General features: G+C 43.5%; 1 protein-coding gene across 1 annotated transcript in view; it reads right to left on the bottom strand.

Annotated features, from left to right (window-relative positions):
- Positions 1–22,844, bottom strand: part of ctif (CBP80/20-dependent translation initiation factor) — a 41,192-nt gene extending 18,348 nt beyond the window's left edge. The window contains 8 exon segments of the mRNA XM_079179186.1: positions 788–864; positions 11,100–11,178; positions 11,315–11,419; positions 12,686–12,759; positions 13,417–13,539; positions 15,016–15,087; positions 15,392–15,628; positions 22,709–22,844. Coding sequence (XP_079035312.1) covers positions 788–864; positions 11,100–11,178; positions 11,315–11,419; positions 12,686–12,759; positions 13,417–13,539; positions 15,016–15,087; positions 15,392–15,568 — 707 coding nt within the window. The 5' untranslated portion in view covers positions 15,569–15,628; positions 22,709–22,844.
- Between the last annotated feature and the right edge of the window lie 4,020 nt (positions 22,845–26,864).

The raw sequence follows: 26,864 nt of genomic DNA, 5'->3' as shown, positions 1-26,864 counted from the left end.
AAACCAAAGCAAACTGCTTTTGGTCCAAGTTTGTATTTTTGTTCCCTTCTTTTTGCCAGGCCTGCGCTGCGTCCATCACACATAAACACAATAGCGCATGACAGAACCAATTACTCTCTGCACTTAAAAACAAGGATGAAAGTGCTTTTGTCCATTTGGTGGAGCTAAAATTTCCTCTTTTTTTTTTTTTTAAACCACAAATACAACCCAAATATTTTCTCTTTGCTTGTCTCTTAGCAACTGAAGAACGGTTTTCCAGTGACATCAGGGCAGGGAGCGAGAGAATGAGAGAGCGCGCGAGAGAGACAGAGAGAGAGAGAGAGAGATGGCTGTTTTCTTCTCTTAAGGACGTGGTCTCAATGAAGTCAGACTTGGGTGAAATTAGATTTCAGAGTGTGTGCAATTACAGCAGATGTGCCAGGATAAAAAAAAAAATGGAGTATCCGAGTTAAGAGTTTGGGGGACAGGAGGACGACGTTAAATGAGGTTAAATGTCATAAAAACACGACGAGGGAATGCATAGTCATAAAAAGAAATAAAGCTCAAGCGTTGAGGGCAAACACGGTTGACTGAATAAAACTTTGAATGTCTCCTTAATTCTTTTCCCTGTCTGCAGTGAAGTGTGGAGCCTGCATTCCTGTCTTGACGTTGCTTTGGCGGGGGAGAGAAGGCTATAGGACTGGCTGTGCACTGACATCTGACATCAACAGCAAAAACATTCCCTCTCACTGAGGTAGGTATGTGTGTGTGTGTGTGTGTGTGTGCAAAAGCTTGCATGCGTCATTACCGTCGGTCATTTCTCCTCCGTCGGAAGAGCTTTTTGGTGTGTGCGATCTCAGCCTCGTTAAGAAGGGGGGGGAAGACCTGTTAGAAACAAATCACAGAGGAGACAGCTCATCACTTTGTGGAAAGTATTCCGCACCACTGCACACGCAAAAGTTGCATGCTTAAAAAGAATAGACAAATTATAGCCTTTATTTTCTTTAATACCAGACCTCTTTGAAAAAAACATTTTAATGGATTATAAAAAATTGCATCTTACTTACTGCACAGAATGAGATTAAGAGAAGTGGTATTTTAGAGGCTAAAAGGAGAGAGTTGGTAGTTAGGGTCGCCACTAATGAATATTCTAATTACCGAATCATTTGTTGAATAGTTTAATTGATTATTCATTTATAATTTTCAGAAACTAGTAGAAAGAAATGCCCATTATAATTTCCCAGAGGTGACATTTCCAAAATTAAAGCAGCAAATTCTCACATTTTAGGAGCTGCAACCAGCACATTATATTTTGGTCCTTCCTGCCTGATAAATTTGATTAAATTCAACGATTTAATCAATTTCCAGCGATAATAGAGAGCGAACGTGCCTGTGTGTGTGTGTGTGTGTGTGTGTGTGTGTGTGTGTGTGTGTGTGTGTGTGCGTCGGAAAGCGGGAGGAAGACAGAGAGGCACCTGTGTGTGAGAGAGAAAGCTGTGTAATGTTATCTCTGCTGGAAAAAAATATTTTTAATAATATTGCGTGGCAGGATGCAGCACTGTTCTCTTTTCAAGACTTCAAGGTGTCAGTGGAATTTATTTCTTTCATTTCTCAGAATTTAAAAACTCCTTGGCACAGCCTCGGGGCAAAGTACTGCTTCCTGCTTAACTAGATGTTGCCAAGCACAGGTACATAATATAAAAACTTGAAGAGCGAGACCATAATGAGTTATTCAGGTAAATAAACAATATATTTATGTATTTAGTTTTGTTGGCATGTGGCTGTGGTATTTGATATTATCATGGAATGTATTCTTTACATAAATTCACTTCTTGTGAAAAATAAATAAAATCCATTAAACATCAGCCCCATCAATCAAACGGCACACTGGCCCTTAGCTCAGCATCAGTGTGGCTACAGGACCAGCGCTGTCGTGTAGACAGACAGTGTGCAATGGCAGCCGTTGCATAAGTGTGTGTGTGTGTGTGTGTCTAACTGCTGTGCATAGGGAGTACAAGACATCATGTTACAAGCAGATACACTGTATAAATTGTGGATGCTAGAGTTTGTGTCAGTTAACATCAATGTCAATCAGAGATCAGGGAAAGCGCGTGTGTGTGTGTGTGTGTGTGCTGTACAGCAAATAGTTGCAGGCTGATGCAAAGCAAAAAGCCCCAAATTTCCCCAAACTCTCAACCTAGTGCAGTCTGCAGGAAGGTGAACAAAGTCTGTAAAGAGGGAGGTGGGGCTCTGTGCACTGTTGTGGCTCTTGGTACAATTCACTTCTTCCTTTCTAGATAAAAAGTACTGTATACCAAAAAAATATTATTTAATTGATCATGTTTATGTGTACATCACTGTCATTTAGATGCGATACATACACTGTTCTGTAAACATTCTGCAGTACTAATATTTTTGTGTCCATAGATTTCTCTGGTTTCCTCTTTTGCACAAACAAACTGTACATTCCGACTTTCACACCGTAGGTATTCTAATGAGGTTGCTTGCTATTTGAAACTGCTGCTCTAACCTACTTCTCTCTTAGAGAGGCTGCTAAGGGATTGTTGGATTCTGATTGAATCCAGATGTGAGAGGCAGAAAGTGTGCGTGTGTGTGTGAGCGTGCAGAGGGGGGGCACTCGATATACATGTGGCACAGTAATATCCAGAAAAGGGCAAACAAACACACACTTTAACTGTCTGCTAGAACAAAGCTTTACTTCGAGCAGAGTCTTTACGTATAAACCCCAAAAAGTATTAATATCTATAAAAATCTGCTTTTTCCCCCCAGACTCAAAGGACTGCCTGACACGGAGGAAAAGTAGGTGGAGAAAGGAAAGAACTAAACAGAGGAACTGTTGCATGTTTAGCTACTGTAGTTTTCCTCTAGGATCATCATATCATTAGCTGCAATTCTGCCTTCAAATGGTAACCAGATGACAGCGTGCGCGCGCATTTCAACCAAAACCGTTTGAGTTGTAATATTTTCCGAAAACTAAGATATTCTAAATAAGAAAAATGTTAGTTTTTTTTTTTTAAATCGTCTACATCCAAAAGAAAAGTGCATTTCATGGACGCTTTAGACCCACAGCTGTGTGCACAGTTTGTAAACGCATCAGACAGAATCGGAGGAGGAGGAAGCGAGAGATGTAGAGTTGTCTCTGTGGCTGAAAGGGAGAGCGCCGTGTGTGTGTGTGTGTGTGAATACGCTATCGGCAGGTAGCAGCCAGCGCGGGGTAGATCAAAGGGAGGCGTGGGCCTTCCTGGTCCCCAGCCAGGAGACCCTTCACCTCATGGCAGGCAGCGCGAGCTCTGTGGACGTGACGGGGATGGCGAGGGGGGGGCTGGCTGTGTAACGTGTGAAAGAGACCGAGATCAGACAGAAACGGACAGAAAAAGAGATTTTGTCCGTGGTATTATTTATATTTGGAAGAGTAAAGACTATCAAGTTCATTGAATAATAAATGCATTATTAAGAGACTGTTAAAAGGTGAGCTTCAGTTGCTAATGTGGATTAAGAGAGTGATCCAGGAAAATACCTCTCCACCCTATCATCTGTCTTCAGTAGCGGTCAGACTGAAAATACACAAGGGGCGGACTGTGAATATGTTGCTACAGCTACAGAGAATATCAAATATTATCCAGCGGGGTTCAGTTACGAGTAATAGATCTGCGAGCATCCATCAGACATGCTTTTATAAAGCTAGAAAGTTGTCACAACCACAGTCAATTTATTCTCCATTTCAAAATTCACAAGGGGAAACACTGGAATTACCCCATTAGCGCTACAAAGAAATATAGCATCAGTGTGTGTGTGTGTGTGTGTGTGTTTGAATGCAGGATCCTGGAGGTGTCCGGAAGAAAAGACCGTCGAGGAGATTAATGAGTCGATGAAAAGGACGGATGTGGACGTGTTGTGATGGAATAAAAGAAAAGACAGTTTTGACAATGTGATTCATGTAAAGTTTGAAGGAAAGAACAGAATGAAAATGACTGGAGCTGTCAACACAGAGGAAGCATGTGCTAGTTGAGGGATTTAGGACCAATGATGATGACTTCAAATCCATGACAGTTGAATATGTTCAATGTTTTTCTTCGAGGTCATTATATCCCTGAGACAGTTAGGGATGACATAGCGAGTGGAGTAAGTTATCTGATTAGTTAGTAAGTAGATTCTGTCTTGGAGGCAGGGCTGAAAAAGTAAAGCATTCGTTCTAACCAAAGGCAATAAACAAGGACTCCAACAAAAAAAGATGATAAAACAACTTGTCATCTAGATCGTCTCGACAGGAAAATAACGAGACGGAGTGTACGGCAATAGCCCGTTTGTCTTGACATGTATTCACGCGTCTATTTTACAAACGGGTGGAACATTAAGTTACCGTACAGCACGAGCATTAAGAGCAATTCTCAACGGCAAGTCTCGGTTGTCACTCAGAGCGCCAACAGCCAACGGCTCACACGACAACCAAAAAAAAACAAACAAACAAAGTGGTTTGCTGTCAAGTTTAAACTGTACAACCCCCGGGGGTGTTTCATGTGTGCATTGTGTTATGTGCTTGGGTGTGCACGTCTGCATTGAGAGGAAGTTGACACACCACGTAGCAATCCAGAAAATAAATCACAGGTCACTGAAGGAGGCGACCAAGGATGCTCAAAAAAAAAAAGAGGACGTGTCCTTTTTACAACTACTCCACCACGTAGCTCCCAAGCAACAACATATCTTCTTTGAAAGTAACGCATGATTTAGCCATTCAATTTTAGCACTTTCTTTTTTTCCGATGGTTTTGCCAGATCGCTCATTGACCTGGGTCAGATACCATTGTGGATCCATTCATAACGATGACGTCGCTTCAGCGTGAAAAGGGGGGGTATAAGTACCAAGGGAGCAAAGTAAGGAAATGAGAAAAGCCAACGGAGATGGAAATATGAAGAATAGAAACGGAGAACGATGATTATAGAACTTTCTCTGCAACAGCATAGAAAGTGAAGTGCACGTCTTCCTGCCCCTTCCAGTGTGCAACAATTCTGCTACGATGTTCATTCACTCCGTCCATTGTTTCTCTCAGCTTATTTATGTTGCGAGGGCCCTCGGCCAAAAGCAATAAATTTAAAACTGCCCCAGGGGTGGCATTACAGGACAGGTCGTTGAGAGCAGAGGAGGGAGAGAGAGAGAGCATGAAAACAAGAGAGACTGTAAATACAAGATAGCAAGCATGTAAAATACAGAGAGGGCAGCTGAAATACAGAGGCTGAAATCATTTGGACGTTTTGCCGTCTTGCCAAGCCCAAATGAATAACATCCGATTTGTTTTTCTATTTCCTGTGTCGATTAGACACAGCTACTTATAACTGTACCATTAACTAGGACTGTTTTTAAAAAGGTTTTTATCTCTTTAAACAGTAGACATAAACTTGATGATCTCATCGTCTACATTTGTGAAAGGATTTCTAATAAATTGGCAAATCAGTGTCCTGCTAAATATTTCTGCTCTAATTTTGAGTGCAGGATTCTTTAATGCAATGCTTCTATTGCAGTGTGCTAAAGTGGCATTTACCAAATCTCAACTGTGTTCAATTTAAATGAATTAAAAAGGGACATTTTAGAATTCATAAGCACTACGGAGTGACTGAAAAGTGAATTCCTACCATCGGAATTAGGCGATAGGAAGTGCTCTACCATTCGATGTGTGTCTAGCTCTCTTAGGTCATAAATCAAGTTGAAATTTAGGATTTAGAATTTCTGTAAAATTCCCTGTAGTAAAAGATTTGCTCCGTGTTTCACGATCCTTACTTTAGGCCTTTCATGCAACTTGCTGTGCAGCTGATGCCTGCCAACCACGCTGAAAGAAGAGATTTAAAGCTGCCACAGTCAGGTATGGCGGGCGATCGGTGATAAGAGGAAAAGATGTGAGGTCCTGGCATCCGTGTCTCATTTAATAAGTGATCTGAGGCTGCGGCCACAGCAGAGCACAGACAGATAGACAGGCACATCAAAGGACTCAGGGGGGGGGGGGGGGGGTCTAGCTACAGGAGGAGATGGAGCCATTGTGGGATCAAAGTGTCAGAGAAAGAGAGGAAAATAACCTGTAGTACCCTACAGAAATATAATCATGCGACAACCACTGCTGCAGCAGCAGGTTTCACATGCTTACAGCCGTTATAGCCCTCCCCAAAAAAACGACTTCAATCATATGTGCTCTCTGTGTTACACTGCACCTCATCTTCTCTGCAGAGCCTTTGTGTGCGTACAGGGTTTGATGGAAACGTGTACAGACAGACTATTTAATGACCCCTATTCTTGCGAGGACATTTTGGCTGCTCTGTGCATTTAAACTCTATATTATCACCATAAATTGACACTGTGGACAGCGCTCAGCCCATCATAAACACATACTAGGGATAGAAAATGAATTTCATTATGTCAGAGGCTGGAGGTTACCTTGTTTCTAGGGATTTAGCGCAGCAGTTATACGCCAAGTATATAAATCAGTTCGGGGAGGGGGGGGGGGGGGTGCACGAAAGCAATTTATCCTCATTTTCAGCCTCGTTATTCCGCACCGTCAACTGTTTTACAATGCATTTCTTTATCGTGCACTTGCAATAGAATACATTTGGTTAATCGTGTTTGCGTGTACATATTTACTGTCTTTCAGATGCGATAAATTCAACAGATCGAGTCACCGTGTGGAATAAATAACTAATCTTCCAAGGTATCCTGCTTAGGTATATGTTCTCAGGGCTCCAGTGATTGAGGCGAGAGCAGAGCAGACTACAGCGGTGATTAAGTTAGTATGTGTGCGGTTAACAGAGTGTAGGAGCCAAGCAGCAGTAGGACCAGGAACAATAGCAGGAAGAGACCACAGGGAGGGGGCTGCCGGTCACCATGACCCCCTGGATATTGTTCTGCTGCCCACCAACATTTGAAGGATGGAGGGGAGGAGGAGAGGAGTGAAGGACGGCATGAGTGGAGAAGGGAGGGAGGGAGGGAGGGAGGGGGCGGAGCGTAATGATGGTGGTCAGAAGAGAATAGGGGAAAAGGAAACGGCAAATAGGAAGAACCAGAGGGAGACGAGGTAAAAGATGATAGAAGAGACCCGCAGACGTGTCTTTGAGGTGAGCTAAAAACATACAGGCACAATAAATGTGGGAGAGTAAAATGCTATGAGTGGAATGCAGGTCTCAGACAAACTGACAGCTGACAGACCGCCCATAAAAGACCACCCCACCCCCAGTGTCCCTTCTCAACTGGAGTCCTGCTCTGCGGCACGTACACTTCCAGACGGAGGGGCCAACCAGTCTGTGATATCTCAGCTCCAGACTCCGGCTTTGTTCCACTGTTGGATGGCTTTGTTCCCGGATCAGAGACCGGATGTCTCCTAAATGACTGGCCGGTTTCTCCCTCTCTGCTCGGGCGAACCCTAACCTTCTGTTCCTCCTGTGGTGCCCTCCATTCTTAAATTGTTTTATTTCATCACTGACAAGAGTGGGAGAAAAACCCTTGACGTGAATCACTTTGAAATAAAATCATAAATGCATAGCATAGACTCGTATCCTGCTACAAATTACGAGAAAACTGGTTTGCTATGGCCGTGTTTTAACAGTAACCGTTTTGGGAAATACGCTTTCTTGCTTTTGTGGAAAGAAAAGCAAATAAGCATATATCCCAAAATGTTAAACCTCTCCTTTAAACATGCCATATGCTGCCTGGAGTCTGGTAACACGGAGCTGACATGATCTCTGCAGCCAATAAATCACCTCACGGGAAAGAACATCAGGTCACAACAGACACACAGAAACAGAAGCACCCACTCTATTTCAGATGAGAAACCTCCCACAGGTGAGAGAGTCTTATGATCAAACGCAACATTTGATCAAAATGGGTCCAGAAAGATGTGCGTGCATCACTTTGCTGCTGATGTGTGGATGTACAGACGTTTGCTGATAATATTTCAGGTACGGGGACGGCCAAATATACCAACACAAGCGCTGTGGCTGTCACAACACGGAGGATCGGGCTGGCTGACACGGATCATGTCGATGGCGCCAAACACCATGCGAGTGAGATCGAGTGTCCATGCTGCCGGACAGTTTGTGTCATGAAGGACGGAAAGGAGAAGGGGATACAACCATCTCCCGTCTCCAGGGGGAAATATCACTACGTGCCAGTTCTGTACTTTCTGAGAAGGGGGGGGGGGGAGACACAAGACAGTATATAATTAATCAGAAATCGATGTATTATTGTGCATAATACATGTTTCGTCATTTAATATCTGTGACACCATGTGTTCTTTAAAATGTGTTTGCTGTTTTATATCTATTTTGCTAGTTTTCTACCTTGCTTGTTTTTCCTGCTATTTTATATTTGATCCTGTTACTGCAGCTTTTGTCGTAACATTGTCTTTGCTGTTATTCAGAATCCGTGCGATACCTCACGTAATTCTACAGCTACAGACTCGATGTCTGACCCCTGAACACTTCAGTCATTACAACCTGATGCTGGATGTGACGGCAGACTTATTGTATGAGCAGGTTGACATTCCAGAGGGGCCGGTAGAGGTGCAGAACAATCTGAGGGCAAAAGGAGGAAGTCCTTTCTCATAGAGTCACACACACACACACACACAGACGATGTTTCCCTTATCCCAGGGCTATTTGTAAGTATATTCCGACTCATGGAAAGGGGAAGTGAATGTTGGCAGGAAGTGTCGAATGTAGACGGAGACTTTGGGTGACGTTGGCCTGCCGTACACTATCTGGAGGTGTAACTCCATTCCTAAGTATTAACTCAAAGTGCTGAAGTATTGACAGAAAACATATCACAGTTAAAAGCACTTTTTCTGCAGTACAATGTCCCCTGTGACGGATATATTATGATATATTACATTATTAATACTGATTTATCAACGTGTAAGTAGGATTTTGCTGTTGTAGTCTGGATATAGTTTTAACTACTTTATTAGATACGTAGTCCAGTTGTCACAAGATAAACCTGGATTACTGTGGTAGAAAAGAAGAACAACAGACTTCTGATCTCAAATCTCAATATATTCTTCACAAATCGTTTTAATATTCAAATGTTTTTTTAGCCTCTTTAGGCCTCAAACATCTAACTTAAGTTAATTGTATCTAAGTGAGGGGGGGGGGGGGGGGGGGGACACATATCTCTTTGGTAAAACGACTGTTATGTAGAATCTTAATCCGTATATCAGATAAATGTAGTGGAGTGAAAAGTACAATATCTCTCTGAAACGTACCGAAAAGATGAATAAAGTAGCATCCAATGGAAATAAAAATGAAGTAAAGTACAAGTATCTTAAATTCGTACAGTACTTGAGTAAATGTACACAAGCTAAAAAGTGAGACATGACAGCCAGTCATGTGTCGTAATAGCACAAATGGAAACCCCCTGCAACATATAACCCTGTGGTGGTTACAGTAAGGAGGACGGACGTGTAGCGAAAGTGAAAGTGGCAGCAGGAATCCTCACAGCCAGACTGCACATAGACAGCCATGGCTTGTCCTATATTGGTGTGAAGTGTGATTTGTGAGGGATTTCTGCCCTTATGAGTCATGCACCATACACCAATCCAATACTAATACTTTCCCATAACACTGTGGCACAGTGCACGTATAATAAAGATGTTTGATCAATGTCGATATTGATACTGGTAAACAACTTAGACATTTAATAACTTCTCCATTCTCTTGATTACAAACCACTCCAACGCAGTTCAACGGGAGTTTGAATGTGGTTGCAGTTATTTATGTTATAGTGTGGTTTCTACTACCGGCCCTGAACGTGGAAAATACCAACATGAGTGCCCTCACAGTTGTCTTGGGGGCTATCCCAGACGTTCTCTGGGTATCGTCGGTGGATGGCCTCGTTAGAGCGAGAAACAAACGGTGGCCTGGCATCGCCGCTGCACGACTCCGCCTGGTAGAGGTTTACGGGAAAACTTTAAAAGATGCCAGGGCATGACACCCAGCACAGACAGAGAGGCCGTGAGAGGATGGATGAAGTCAGAAACAGCTAAGGAATGTGAGGGAGAGAAATTTTGGCAATCACTCCCCAGCTCAGTGCCCACACATATCCGATCCCAAGCTCACCGGACGAACGCAGCCGACCCCTCTTTTGGCTGTAACTTAATAAACGGAAATCTTGGCTCGGGAGCCATTCAATGAGGAAGCCATCTTGGTAGCGCAACTAGGCCTGTCTTGGCTGTAAAAAAAGTAAATATGAGAGGTAGTTTGGCTACAGCAGCCAAGAGGGGAAGGAAAGAGGAAGGCACTGGCTCAAACACTATGAACGATGGAAGACATTTTGGCTCAGAGAGCAAGGAAGGAAGAGAAGAGGTTGACATTGGCAACCTCGAGGGAATTCTGTCACCCGGCTGAAACACGCATCACCTTGAAGTTCAGCAAGGAAACAAACAGGAGGGGGGTGGGGGATTTCTTCTTCTTGTTCAGAGTATATATGAGCAATTATGTATTGTTTAAGATATCATTGAAAAAAAAACATGCATCTATTCTTTAAATTGAGCTCAAATGGTGTTGAAGAAGCCTCAAACCGACAGAGAAAGCCTCAGAAACGAACGTTTCTGCAGACATTATTGGCTTGAGGTGTAAATGTTGTACATACATTTAACCAACAGGGGTCAGTGTAACACCCTGAAGCACTTAGTTAAAGCTCACTTCAGCATCTGACCAGCAGATGTCCCTAAATGTTCATTTATGATCAACCAGTTTCATTTAGAACATAAATATAAATCTATACAGACTGATTTTACATGAATTGATTGTTAATCAACAGGAAAAAAACTGACACTTGATGAATTTTCCTCCTTTTTGCCCCAATGTTTCATATTCTGGTAATTTTGGACCTTACTACACCATTGCTCTGGTTATTATACTTATTATGTTTTCCTTTATGCCAACAGGGGTCGCTCTCTACCCACTAATTGATGGTCAGGTTATTGTCTTGGTGAGAGGATTTCTGTCTGCTGGTAACTTCATCAGTGCAGAAGAACTGCTTTACAAAGCTACATGGGGTTGCATTTACAAATAACCAGAGTGAGAAAACTATCTAGAGGCATTTCAGATAGAAAACCAGTGACTCACAGTATGCAGATGGGGTAGAAACTTCTCTATGTCATTCATGTCTATACCATCATCTTCCTCAAACTTGTTTTTGTTCATCCTGAAAGAAAGGAAGTAACCGTCAGGGATGACAGGTGGATCGAAACGGGCTTCATTAGAGACAGAAGACAATCCTAACGGCATAGCTGAGATAATATGGGACGAGTAGAGCAGCACCAGCAGAACAGAGATCTTACCCTTCTCTGTCAATGTGTGGCAGGAGCTTTGGTATTCCTCTGAGGTGTTTTCTGTGGAAATGGCTGAAGTCCAGCTTCTCTGGCTGGATGTCCCAACCAGCACCTCTACGACCAAGAGACAAAGAGATTTAAGGTTAGAAACAGACAGTAGCCATGCATACACTTAAGGAAAGAGTACGAGACATCTTGTACACTTTGAACACAGGAAAGAAAATATTCTTGGTTGTTACTCATCGAGAGTTTAACACCGGTTTGATCAGATTTGATTGACAGCGGCTCAGCTACATAAGCAAACCGCTCCACAACTGTGGGATCACGTTTAGTTTAAAGTACTCGTAACTCCTCATTGGTGCACGGCAGTACGTGACTGCTTTGGATTGCTGTTCGTAAGAGGAGCACTCACAAAAACACACACAGAAATATTGAATGTGCAACAAGTCGGTGTTGCTGCATGGTAACTCGTACAAACCTTGGTCCAAGAGACTGGGAGCTGGCGAGGCAGCTACACTTAATAAAAGGCTCTATGAATCACCGACTGCATGGCGCTACAGTAGACGTGTGTCACCACTAGGTGAGGCTGGCTGACAAGATAAGAAAGATGCAACATGAAGACAAACGGTGCACAATAGTTTTGACAGAACTGAAGAATTCAGCAAACTCCCAAGCTTGGTAATATGCATCTGTGCTACTGTTTATTATGGTTTTTTGACAATAGGCATTGTTATAATATGAATTTGTTGTTGCTAAAAACAGATTTGACAGAGATGACTCATAACTAAAGTCATCAATGTCAGTTTTTAATCCAATATTCGCACAATGCAACACCTCATCTCGGCCTGCATGGAGGCAGAGCCGCTTACATCATCCGCTGCCCTCTTTCACCGTGCGCTCGGATGTGCCAACGTGGACGGATCTTAGGTAGCTGTTACCATGGCAACCAGTTCTCCCCTCCAGTGAATTTGATTACCGTCTCGTTCAGTTTCCATTCCTCCTGTAAGTTACAGGTCTGGCTCTCGTTTGAAAAATCATTAGGAGTTAACAGAGAAAGCTGGGAAAGAATTTCCCACAGACCTCACTTCGTATAAGATATGATGTCCCCTTATTCAATTTAGTTTGGATATATATTATTTTATTCACACAGTAAATGTCAGCAGTGATCTGGGGGCCTTGAAGACAAAAGCTGGGAAATACTGTCTTGGGATAACCAGGAGAAAACTTCAAGACCTCAAATGAATAAACTGAGCAAAGTCAGGTTAAGAGAGCCAAAGAATCCGTGAGAAGACACCGTCGGTGTGTCGGTGCGTCTAAATCAGTCATATGACCCCCGAGAAACTATGGCTGGAATCCGGACCCTGTACGACGTACACCTACCCGCGTGAGTCCATAGTGTTGGCAGCCCATATGTCTGTCCCCAGGATGTCCAAGGAGCCGTCTCTGTTCCCGTTCTACATGACACACAAGGAAAATAGTTTCAGTACGACTACTTTACACCTCTTACCAAGCTATCACTTACAAATATTAACAGGTGCACCACAAGAACTGTTCAAGAAAAGCAGATTCCTTGTGAAATAAAAATAAGTACGAATTAAAGAGGCTGTAAAGTCAATGCACGTAGTATTATTTCGTCTTTTAATACTGCACTTCAAGAAAGTTTTAGCAGTAGTATGGGTCATGCTCCAAAAACGGTTGGATCCTACAACCAAATGTGCCTCAATAGCATTAACCATTAGACCCTCTTTACCTGGTAAATGCTCTCGTCATTCAAAAGCTTCACCTCCAGTTTGTAACTTTTGTTTTTTTGTCAAATATTTGAGGTGTTTTCACAGGCTGAGTAGTTCTCCTTGAGACTAGTAAACTGATCTTCATGTGCCCCCTAAACAGTAAAATATGTTGCAGATTTGATTTGTGGTGAAATCTTCAGATGCTTGAGACTCCACAGGGAACAATACAACAAATCAAGAGTCACTTGACGATAGTAACCAAAGTATTGGTCCCTCAAAGTCTCCCCAGGACTTTCCCTTTCATTTCTTCTAGAGGTGATCTTTTTAGGGACACTGAGGGAACGTGGTGGCAGTAGAAGACAAACACAGGTGCATCTGTACCATGGCAGGGCCTGTGAACTGGTTGTTTCTGCCTCTGCTCCCGGAGCGCGAGCCGGACCCGGGTCTGGACCCTGAACTGGGCCTGGAACCGGTGCTGCCGTTGCTGCTGTGCTCCCATTCGTCCTGTGGAGTTGAGAGAGGGAATAAAAGAAAAAGACTGTGTACTTCATTCATAAACCTGTTTCATATTCTGTCATAGTGCCATTTCTACAGCTTTTTAACTTTTTCTTTAAAAGCATATTAGGAGAGTAACAACAACCCGTGTTGTGTTCTTTTGCACAGAGAATAGTCTGTCACCACATGTTTGTCTCCATTGTTGCTGAATTGTTTCTGATAATTCGGACATTTCAGTTCTAGTCTCTCTCTTTACCTCCCTCATTTTTTGGCTCACTCTGCTCTTTGAACCTCTCACCCATGCCGCTTCACTTCCTGGTGAATCATACCAATGAATCTCTGGGGAGCAATAATACTCTAAATCACCGTACAGCACACAAACCGACTGATAATTCATTTAGGGTCATTTCATTACCGGCTCTAGCCTCACAGCATCCCATGTTAGTCATTAAGAGCATACTTTGTCTTCCGGCAACCACAAGCAAGCCAACGAGCGGCGGTGATCGCTTTCGGCTGGTCTCTTCTAATCACACACTCGAGCAGTTGACAGAGAGGGAAAGACTACACCGACATACTGAAGTGAGAGAGCAGAGCAAAGCTCAGAGGGTCTAGATGAGCACAACAACAACAACATGGAAGTAGAATCGGGGCTGCAGTGAAAGCTCAACACGCGTAAACACCGTTTACTCACCTAAAACACTCTGAAGTAGTGTTTTGGAATATTTTGCAGCCGTTTATGGGGAAAACTAGGACTACTCTCATAGCTTCTTCAGACTAGCAGTGGTGTTAACTCTAAATGCAGGACTCGCAGCTAGCAACATCCCTGGACTAGCAACATGGGTTTCTTGGGTAAGAAGAATAAATCAAGTCTTCAGAAGATGAACAAGACATTTTCTGAAATGTGCTGCATCAAATATTATCTGTCAAACAAAAAGCCGGAGGTAAATAGCTAGATATGAGCACTTAGGTTTGTGTTGTTCTAACAGGTCCATGTCGTTGCTGATTTAACGTAGCTTGACATGTTCCATAGTTTATTATCTCTGTATTTATAGTTTTGTTGTTTTGTGCACTGTAAGATATTATTAAATAGAGCCTTCAGAAAGTAAAGGAAGGGATGAGGAGACAGAAGCAAGTATGCAGGAAGCAACAGCAGAGATGCAAAGAGACACGAGGAAAGTGGACAAGTCAAGAAGGTGGAAGATTTGAGATTTAAAGAAGAAAAAGATAGAAACTGGTTGAAGATCCATCCTGGGATTTCTGAGAGGGCAGAAAACAATTCTTTCTCTAAGTTTTTTAAGCCAGAATCTCAATCCAACCTAACTTTTCATCTACAAACAAACCACAAACTTCACAACAAATTGAATCCCCAATTAGTCACGTTTGTTATTACTCCGGTATCGTCCAAACACACCGATCTATGATGAAGACCTTATAGACCAGTATTTGATTCAAGATTATTTTTTTTTGAGGAGGAAACACACTTACTGGCTTGGTTGAGCCTCTCCCCCGTGAAGACGTCCAGCTGCCATCTTTCTTGTTGTTACAGTCATCTGTCCACTGCTGGGAAGAAATGGGTGGAGAGGGTGCTATCATTTGTGAAAGGGGGGGTTTACAAACACCATAAACAGTCACAACTGTAAGAGTCTGGTATTTTTCCTCCAGCTGCAGTGTTTAGTGGACGTACCTCCACATTTGTCTACGTTTAAATACACATTACAACGACAGGGGCAGCTGTTTTGATGCAGGTTGTACCCCGCCTATCTGTTCTGGAAGATGCAAATCACTAAAAAGAATCACTGCTGCCTACAGATACGGGATTTATGGGAGCATATGTCATCCATTAATGTAATAACGCTCTGACCTGCGGCACCTTGCCACCATTGTCCATGTCCAAGTCGCCATCAGCCTTGTCTCCCAGAAGCCCCTGTACCTGGTACTCCAGCACGTAGCTGTCAATGAAGCGCTCCAGCTCCTCTATCTCCTGTGAGCGCGTGCTCCCGGCCTCGGACGATGCAGACGCCACCGAAGAGTTCTCCATGACAAACCAGAGCCGAGACAGGTGGGAGGGGAGGAGGGGGGAGGGAAGGAGGAAAGTGACCTGTGAAGGGAGGAAGAGAAGGATACAGGGAGACGTTAGTGCACTCAAGGCTGGCCTGTGTTTACAATAAGACCTCAAACACCAACAGTATCAGTTGAAACAGTTAGCAGATGAACCAATTTCTTGATTGACAAAAAAATTATCAGCAAAAATACCAAACATTCTCCATTTCCAGCTTCTGAAATGTGATAATGTTACACTTCCATTTCTCATATTACAGTGAACTCTATGTCTAGTAAAGGTCTATGGGTTTAGGACTGTTTGCTGAATAAACAAACTATGACAATTTCCTGTCATTTCATAACCAAAATGAGAACAATGGTTAGTTGCAGCTTTAAGTACCAACAACAACAATGCAGCATTTCTCTCACCTTTGTTCCCCTCAACTTCCCAACACTCAAAGAACAAACATGACCTCACTGCTGACAACAAACATCCATATGCATGCACTGCTTGCTTCCAACATGTCCAACAACAGGAGTGTCCTGCAGCAGAGCCAGGTTGTGTTTTCACACCACATCCATCTATTGAAAAACCTCAGATTAATCTCTGCTAATTTCTCTGTCCAAGCTCCCTCTGGTGTCACCATTCACACACCTCCCCATGTCCATTTCCCCCTCTTTGTTTTTCCACCTCGTCCCTGCCTCTCTCTCTCTCTCTCTCTCTCTCTCTCTCTCTCTCTCTCTCTCTCTCTCTCTCTCTCTCTCTCTCTCTCTCTCTCTCTCTCTCTCTCTCTCTCTCTCTCTCTCTCTCTCTCTCTCTCTCTCTCTCTCTCTCTCTCTCTCTCTCTCTCTCTCTCTCTCTCTCTCTCTCTCTCTCGTCTGTGTTTTGTGTGTGATCACCTGATCTGTGGCCAACAGGGAAGCAGCTTCCCGCCTGGCTGTCTGTTGCTACTAAGCTCCTTTACATCATGGCTTGATCACCAGCCATGCAAAGAGGATTTATTGCCCTGGAGCACGCAGAATGGTATCTGCTGAGCCCTGGGGACTCGCTGGGGAGCCCTGTGCAACAAGTCAGCGCCACAAAGTTTAAAGTCGTTGCTTTGATTTTGTGCTACAGGGCTTTCTAATACCAGGGTAGGGAGGCGTGCTATATCCTAAAGACTCCCTTTAGTCTACTCTTATGCTTCATCATGTCTGATCCCACCACCTGCTGAACTACGTAGTATCTCATCAACAACACAACAAAGTAAATAGATCACACCAACTATTTCTACAGAACGACAAAAACACAACTTGATATTGTTTTTATGTGTACCATGAACGCTATAAATCATGTTTACAACAACTCAGTTAGTATTACCAAGAGGTAAAATGATCCATTGGAGGATCAGATCTCAGGGTTATCTTCAGGATAGCACACCTGTGGAGCCAGAGACCAGAACCTGAACCGGTCTCTGGCTCAAGGACGGAAAGTGCTTTCTTGTACATTTAGGACAATTGCTGTAATCCCTGCATACTATGTACCAGGGTCAACTTGTCTTAATCTGATTTACTGTCGCATAATCCATACATGTCAAAAGTACAATCCATCCATCCACCATTACTGGGGGCTTTGATTGGCAGGCAGCGGGCTAACAGCTGCCTTCAAGACAATATTTGTTAAACAACCAGCACAAAACCTCTTGGGTTACTGTACTGTACATGTATGGGCTCACATATACACATGCGTGCACACTTGTAGTTGTACTAATTTCATCTTCGTGTTAAAGTTTACTTATTCCTAGTGTTTTTATAAAAAACAGTTTTTGGGTCCTATTCCTGCGAGATCATGTGTCGTCCTAAAAACCAACAACCCCAACATCTGTCCCCGACATGCCCGTTCATTTCAACAGTCAGGTAATATCTGAGGCTGCAGTTAGTGGCTGAGTTATATTGGGTAATTACTACACAGTTTTAATGAATGGAGAAGCGTTCAATAATAGCAGACTGGATGTTGCAGCGATGGGTTTGATGCATATTGGTGGCGGTTGCAGCTCAGTCAGATGTCCTACTCTTGTCCTTGACGTGTAGTATAGAATTACTGCCTGAGGGGAAGCTGCTGCCAACAGCTGTATTGACCCGACCATTAACACAACACTCTAGTTCTCAGTCTTTTTGTCTGGGTATCTACGATTTTTTTTTCTTCATTTTAGCTAGAATCACGAGGCCTGTTTGCACTATAGTCACCACGAAAAACATCATCATCAATATCCAAAGTAAACACTGGTTCTTCTGTGTCGTAGACCTGACTCTATCCTGCTGCGGAACATAACACACCACTCCAAATCTGCTTTAGGTGGTGGTTACAGTTGCTTTACTTTCTTTCACATTAACAACATAACATCAATGATCTTTAGAGGTTTGCCTTCCTAACTTAATGACATTATAAAGTAAATCTGTTAATGTGAGAGTCCACAATGTGAAACAACAAACCTCTTCCCTGTAGGGTGCCAGAGAGAGGAGTCATTGGGACTAAAGCAAGGAACAGCTAGAGCTAGGCATCACACAGAGAAGCCTTTCTCGTGGGTTAACTTGTCGGTGGCTAGTAGCATTGGCCTGTCTGTAGCAACATGGGCCATGACGGTGCGAGACCCCGCCTCCTCTCTTTCTATCTTCGTCTGTCTGGCCTACTGGACTTCCCCTTCAAACTGCATCCTTCCCATCCATCCCACAAACCCCGACTCCTCCCCTCTTTCCTGTCTCCACCCTTTCGCTCTCCCTCCCTCAATTCTACCAGCTGTTCCAACAAAACACAGCCTGCCACACATTTATCTTCACCGTTGTGCTTGTAGCTGAAGAATTGGTACATCAGCAGGCAACACAAGTTTACTTCTACTCATCCTAAAATATCTAATTTGATCTTCTCCATACTCAGAATTGGAACACACACAGTATGATTCAACATCACTGAAGCAGCTACAATGGCCATACATTTGAGTCAACATCTCACTAAACTAAATGACAGTAGGGTTTATGGAAGGGCTGTTTTCAGACTGCATTGGTTTTGAATCTATAGAAACTGGCAGCGGAGTTTATTTTAGTCGCTGCACTATTCAGAGATGTGAGCGGTGATTTAGAGGAGGCTATCAGCAGAGAAAGATCAAGACTGTAAAATGTGAAGCAGCATGTACGACAGTAAAAGGAAGACTGTGCCTGAAGCCCAGCACCGTCCGGGTTGACACTGAACTGGCCGGACAGACAGCACTACACTGGACAGCACAATGTTTCTTGTTTGACAGGCGGAGACAAATCCGTACTTCAGGACAGAGAATACATTGATTACTGGCAAAAAGAAACTGTCATCATGACATATCCACATATTTGACACACAGTCCGATGCATGCAGACAAACCGGGGCGACAAAAGCTTCCAAATGACGCAATTGTGTTTATTTTTGTTTCAGAGAAACTAGACTGAGTGCGTGACACACGGTAGGAAGTTCAGATGGCAGGATGAGGTGGTGAGTTCACACATTCCCAGGCCCGCTGAAGTGAGTGTTACATATCATCAACTGTTGGAGCGATGTATAGCAATGTCCAGTGTTTTTTTCTTGGACTAACTCATTATTGACTTTTTCTTTTATTAAGAATAGGCTTCATTCTTTCTCTTTTAGTGTTGCTTCACTGCAACAAGCTCAACTCTAACGGAGACACACGGGGGCTATTTGTCATAAATATTTGTCTGATTGAAGTTCGACTTTGGAATAATATTCTCAAGTTTCATACTTTTATAAAGAAGTCAGCTCTGCGTGAAACGGCAACATAAAGCGAGGCGATGTTAAACCATTATGCCCCGGGCTCCAAAAGCACTACAGCAGACTAGACGCCCAAGGGCGGCACAGTAAAACAATAAAACATGTACCATAACAAAAGTAAAACCAGCTCTGAGCCACCAGTGATCTGCAGCCTTTGATATGGTTACACAACAAGCAAACGGTAAGAACCATAATCCTCCACAACCCAAGCAGAGCAGATCATGAGACAAAGTCTCCCCAGTGGGAGTCCAAGTCAACGTTCTCCCCACATGCAGCGCGAGAGCCGCTAATTCTCCTGATCTGGTCTACGACCGACTGGCTGGCTTATTAAACTAACACTTTGGGTTTAAATATAATTTAGAGAGGTTACATTTAATATGAGCTCTTTGTATAATGTACACTGTGTTTGCATATTGAGGCATGAAAGTCAGCTGTGAGAAAAGAAAATGAATCTTTCCAAAGTTGTCTTTGAATGTCCCGACTTCAGAAGCACAACTTAGCCATTCCTGCACCGCCTTAAGAGTACGCTGCCCTGCATTTCACTACATATTGTATGAGCATCATGTGACAAATAAAACATTTTAATCTTGAATCTTGTTCTGTATGGTGTCCTTTAGTAGTTTGTAAACTATCATTACAGAGAGTAGTGACAGTATGAGATTTGTGGCCGCTCTTCTTCCGCAGAAGGAACAAAATATTTGTAATTTTCAGCAAGATGTCCCCTTAAGTCATGCAGCAACAGGTGCAGGGTTGATCACAACACTAAAACCGAAGGAATATGTTTAGAGACTAATTGCAACCCAACTTCAAAAAGAGTCTGTAGTAGTTCTGGCCTCCCATTCACTGGAGCAAGCTGCTGTGAGTAAATGTGTTTACTCATACAGTTTGAGCTGAATGACCTGAATCTAGAGGAACAGACCAGTAGAGGGTGAGAGGGGGGGGCGAGTGTATGTGTGTGTTCACTTAAAACAATAGCCCCATTGTCCCCCCTGTGCCCCTTTAGTGACCTAATGGGCATGTGCAGTACTGTGGGACTGTAGCCCAACAATGCTATTCTGTCCGGATCCACATACACAAACCATGGCAAACAAGCGAGGGTGTGCAATTCAGCTCACGGGCTTCACAACATGTATGGAGTGCAGGTAACAAAAGCGCAAAGAGGGGCAACAAAAGGTTCGTCGTCAACAGAGCTGCAGCAGCCATTATTGGTTGGGGTTGAACACACGTGATGATGACAAAACAAGTAACTCCCGAGAACAAAAAGGTCGGCCTTAGAAAGACTGTGACAAGAGTTCTGTAGCAATTGCGAGAGAGCGACTCTGCATTCCTGCGCTAAGCTAAAGGCCGTCTGCTATCTCTGTATGTATTCCTCAACCGTTACCTGCATGGTGTCCTTCTCCTCGCTGTCATAAATTACAGGCAGCGTAATGAGCAGCAGTTCCCACAGGGGCTACATTTGTGCTACGCAGGCTGAGTCAGGGTGTTCCAGTTTACTGCAGGCATTCCACACTCTCTCTCCACAGCACGCAGCTCTGCGCGCTGCTCCTCCTCCTCCACATTCTTCAAAACACTGCACGCGCACACACACACACCTGGATGTGAATCACAACACTACCCGGGCGTCTTAGCTGTAGCTTTAACGTGAGGTAACAGAGGTTCCTCTGGGAGAATTATTTTGTTTCCAGACACTCGTTCGGCCTCCCGGGGGCAGAGTTCACCGCGTCAATGCAGCGGTCATATGTGCTGCTGGGACGGCACATCACTGGGGGTGATGATGACACGGCACTGACTCTGCTTACATGGTCGAAATGAAGCTGTATGTCAGGCCAAGTTTAAACATCAGCAACACTCATACGTTTCTATTCATCAGTCTTATTTCAGAGCCTAAGATCACAGATTAGATCAGATTGATGGGAGAGGAACCTTTGCGAAAATGCTACTTGAATTTCACATGCCAGTCTTTAAGAAAACAACATGATTAAATGCTGTATCTTGTGCAGCCGTGAGAGCATACAAGTCATTACAAAGTTTGTAAATATTTGTGTTTATCTACACAAGGTTTGCCTGTACAATGTTTGCAAAGGTTGACACACATGACTTGATCAGTCTGGGTAGACTTAATGGCAGACACTAAGCCAAGTTAAACATCACTTCACTATGAATACAGACACTGGCAGAACCAGACTTGTAAGTAGTCATACTTCATGAGCAAAATGCCTCTACAGCAGGAGGAATATTGGGTTAATTCACGAAGCCATTCTCCACTGAAAATAGCTGTCTTTTTAAGATAATTCATCCAAATTTGGTCTTGATTTTTCTGCATAAAAATGTGACAGATCTCGTCACATTCAGCTCAGGAGGGTCTCTGTTGTGTGACTTGTGGTAGCACCACGCAAACCTTCCTTCCAAGTTACTCTGATCCAATCAGCATCTGAACAGCAGGAATCTCAGGAATGTTATGAGCAAACTGAAGGAGACTGCAATTTAAAAAACAGCAGGCAGGACTGTTACAGACAACTCCTACAATGACAAGATGACTCTAGCATTCATTCAAATTATGCAACTATGCAAACCAAACACAACTGATTGTATTTGCTTCAAAGCGTCAAAGTGTATCAGTGATTCGGTCTATCCTGCCCCAGACTAGCAGCAGCTGTGGTCCTCTCTTTGTTGTTGGACAGGCTGCTGAGCTACAGCATGCTCAGCTGCTTTCCAAGCCAAACTGATATCTATTGAAAGGATACTGTCATTCCTGTCCTGCACGTATACAGTTACTGAAACCAAACTGATCATACCGACCCCATCATTACCTTAGCTACTGTTTTTATTTGTATCTTCTATTTTGCACTCCTAACCACGCCCATGCTGTCTGTGGGATACTAGCACCGTGTGCATCCTTTAGCCTAGTGATGCTGCATCTTCCACAGGACGTTTTTTTTTTTTACAGGCAACGTTATCCGACTCACTGCACCGCATTGTCCCTGTCAGAGTAACACAAAGACACACATCTGGAGGCGCCTCCACACCCTGTGCGCGTGTGCCCGCGTTCCACCGGTAACAATGGTGACGCAAGCGTTGCGGCTAACCAGCCCCGGAGGCTAACGTTAGCTTAGTTATTAAGTAGCTACAACAGTAAACAACAAGGCCACACGTTGCGATATTTAAACCATCTGTCAACTGTGCTGTATCAACAGGTCTGCCAGCTGAAGCCAGACCATAATCAGGCTGCTCACTCGCAGCAAATCCAGCGCATCTTTTAAAACTGTTATCTGACCACCACGGTTGTTTGCACTCCGACCCGTCAAGGCACCTTCAACCCCGGCTTAAAATTAGGTAAATACTCACCCCCGAAGAGAGATACTGACTCCTGGTGAACCCGGGATCACCTCCTGAGATCAAATCCGCCGTGTCATGGGTGTGTTTTCATCAAAAAAGAAAAGTGGGGGAGAGGATTAGCTATCTAGCGGTAGCAATAACTCCGACGTCCTAAGGAAAAAGGGAATGCAGGAATGTGACGTTCAGTCCGGTTCGCTGGCAGCGGTGACACGTGCACGCAGGAGCGAGGCATTGTGGGAAAAGGAGTTCAGTTGTAATGCAAGCATCGCTTGAGAAGATACCGGATTAATAACTGGTTGGACGTGTGACACTACCCCCTCCCTACCTGCTGCAGACTGTTTTAATACAGGTGATTAACTAAAATAGAATACAATGAAATATGAGCACAGCAGCACACTTTATACACTTGAATGCAGTATTTCTACTCTTTGTATTTGCTACTTTTACTTTTACTTACAAGATCTGAGTACTTCTTCCACTACGAGGTGGAAATAACTAATTAGATCACAAAAATATATGACCCTCTTTTTCATGTATTTCTATAAATTGTGAGGTTAGTGATTAACTGTACTTAACATAATTGTCTAAAGCATTGACTCAAACATCTAACTTTAATTAGAAATACATTTCAAGAGTATGGAGTATTAGGCTTAAATCCAATACCACAAGTTTCCTCTCATCTCACTCTAAAGTGTAGATCCATTTTGTCAGAGGGCTATTTGTTGTTAATAGTTTTCGGAGCAGCTGGCTAATACAATACAGTATGCATGTGACAGATGTGAGGTGTGAATACAGATTTAATATAAATGTTTGTGCTTTGCATGTGCAGCTGATTTAAATTAAGTCAATGTAAAAATCATTTTAGGATTGCATCATTCACAATTCTAAAATCCTGGCCTAACGCCTCTCACATAATAGCACATGTTCAAGTCTTATCAAGGACTCCCAACAAATGAAAGGAATTACAAAAGACTGCAGATCGCAGTTGATGAAGAATCATTTCAAGGTAATCATGACCCGTTGTGGATGTTGATAGAAGTGCAGTTGGAGGGATAGACTGCTCCACTGTCTTGGTTTTTGAGTGTTTGTGTGTGCTTCTCTATATGTGTACATATTGTGCATATATTATACTAACACAGGGATTTATCAGGGTCTTTAGTCAATATGGTCGACAGCTGGAAGATGGAGCTCAGGCAGATTGACTGAAAGATAGACCTGCATAGAGACATGACGCACATAAAAAGGCACACAATCCAGACAGATGAACTAAAAAGAGGCAGATACGTCTGTCTGTAAGTAGAAAGGTAGACATTTCTCTCCTGCTCCAGATGGCTACAGAATATGTTCGCCGCCACAGTCAGAGGCTGATTAACTATCATAGCGTGATGGAGACTCCAGCAGGTTGCTACCCCCCCCCCCCCCCCCCCCCACCCCGTTGTTCTTCTTCTTCTTATGTCTCCCTTTCCTCCTCACTCCCTCGCCCAGTTCTATATCTATCCTTAGTCATCCCATAATTACTTTGTTGTCCTCTCCACATCACCCGCCGCACTGCAAGCCATTCATCCCCCCGTTTCCCTCCCATACCGCTGTGCGTTTTTCTCTGTGCAGATGCTCCATTTCTGTCATCTCGTTTGATACAAGCTCACCTATAGCTTTTCTCTTTTTCTTTTTGATGTGCCACCCTGAAATCTGCCCTCAGTGTATGTGAGCTGAGCAGAAAACACACCAAAATAATTATGACTCTGATATCTGTTTTAACTTAAAGACTCTATTGAACTGCAGATGTGAGGCTTGTGTGAAGCTAAAGTGTAAAAGTTGGTAAGTGTCAAAGTACATTGCACTGTTACCAAAGAAACCATAAAGTTCAACTGCTATACAATTTCATTGTTCTAAAAACGCCAACACTTGAAGAAGTGCTTGCAACACTTTTATTTTTTACCTCATGTTCTCAGCATAGTGTATTTAATCATAATAACGACTCCCACAGCGGTGACAGGATTCAAATATTTATATTTAATATTTAATATGTGTTCGTTTAGAAATGTGTGTGTGAGCGAAGGTCACACATATCTTAAAGTATAATGATCTCAGTCAAATATCTTTGTGTGCAGTGCAAACCGTGTATGAATATGTAGGACTTTACATACAAATAAAAGTCTTATTGCCAGTTTTCTTTTTGTTAAAGAGAACTTTGCTCTTAAAATTCATTTTAATGTTTGGTTTGACGACACATACAGTAAATGATGTGGCACAAAAGAAAGAGAAAGGGGAAGAGAAGCAAAGCCTGAAATTGCCGTTGCTCCTCAGGTCGCCCGGCACAAAGCTGAGTCCTCACCAGAGGGATGGTACCAAGGCACAAATTAGCAGTGGAGAGGGCGCATGATGATATTTCCGTGTGCTTGTGGCCAGGGCAGCTCCCGTCTGTGTGTGTTAAAAAAGGCAAAACCATAAACATGGAATTAGACAGTGCAGGACCCGCAGCTCTTAAGGTCACAGACTCTCCCCTCCTGTGGCTTGTGAGAGCAACGGTGTGATACCAACAACACTGGCCATCAAACTGTACTGTACCGGGGTTTTATAACAGGGCAGCTGATTATTTGCGTCAGTATGTGAAGTTCATTAGGCCGGCGGCGCCGACGCAGCTGTCTCCTGCGGTTCTGCTCTCACAGGTCGAATGGGTGCACGAGATAGGTGTGGGAGAAAGATCTATACGAACTAGCAACCGAACTAGATAGAGAGAAACTAAGTGGGTGGAAGTGACTGAACATCTCTTTGTGTAAAACACATACAGGCACACACACACACACACACACACACGCACACACACGCACACGCACACACATTAACGCTCAGAAAAATAAACACACTGAGATTGGCCAGGGTTCAATGTGTTGAGTAACAAAAACATGATTTCTAACCAGCAGGTGGGGGCAGTAGACAGATCATAGGACTGTTGTACACTGAGCAGTGCCATTATAATGTGCTGTAAGATCTACTGTAACCTACACATACAGGAGGTGGGAAGAAAATCACAAAAACACTTAACTAATGCGATCTACTGCAACACTATATCCCAGTTTATACTGTAATGACACTTATTCAATTCTGCGGTGAAAATAATAAAACATTAACATTGCATCTTTGAATTTAAGGATAGTTACCGTATTTGTAATGAATCCTGACTTGGCCGTTACAAACATCGTCAGAAAGCAAAAAGCCTCACAAATCTGTGTTTTTTAAGATCCCAATACCACAGTGACAACAGTTTTGCAACAGAACAGGTGGCTATATATAAATCATTATTATTATTGATCAATCCGCCAGTTATTTTCTTGATTATAGTTTGGGCTCTAAAATGCCAGGAAAAAGAGAAAAAGTTGATAATATCCTAGAGCACAAGGTGACATCAGTAAAAAAAAAAACAGCGAAAAACAGGGATCATTGAAGCTGTAATATAATTATTTTCTGATAATTAAGAGGACGAAAGAAAACCCAGATCAAAGTTATTTGTTCTATACTTTGTCCTTCAGCTTCCCTCTCCAGGGGCCACGGGGCCGCTCTGCTCTCAACTCCCCCCTCTGTCCTCCCCTCGGCAGCCTGACACTCCCCCTGCTGTTGAACTGCAGTAGAGCGCGGACCGTCTGAGGAGCGCGTTGACAGCTCCGGGCCGTGTTGTGTGCCCGCCTGCCTGTATGCTGAGCACCCGTTGAGTAGGTGGGTCTGCTGGAAGGGAGTGGGAGAGGTGGGAAAAGGGCAGATGGAACACAGAAGGAAGTTCACCAGCAACACATAGAGTGTCAGAGGGAAAGGGACAGAGAGGGAGGGGCTCAGAGAGACGGGACATGGACAGTGATAGGTAGAGGAGCCTAGACTGAGAGAATGAGGGGGCAGATATGCAGAGAGAAAAGATGGCGGGTGGTAAAAGGATGAGGGAGAGTAAAGGATGGAGAGGTGAGAGATGTGTCAGGTACCAGAGGGAGAGGTGATGAGCAGCAGGGGTAGGAGGGAGGGTGACAGGTATAGGGATGGAGGCTGCAGGGTGGAGGAGTTGGAGTTTTCGGGGGGGGGGGGGGGGGGGGGGGGGGTGATAATGATATCAGGTGCAGGAGGGAGAGACAGTTGTGTGACCTTCAGCAATAGTTTGACAGTTGGATGTGAGAAGAAA

This window comes from Pholis gunnellus (genome assembly GCF_910591455.1).
Source record: "Pholis gunnellus genome assembly, chromosome: 18".
NCBI classification, from domain to species: Eukaryota; Metazoa; Chordata; class Actinopteri; order Perciformes; family Pholidae; genus Pholis; species Pholis gunnellus.
The sequence above is the reverse complement of the archived record's forward strand: the minus strand, read 5'-3'. Positions and strand labels throughout refer to the sequence as shown.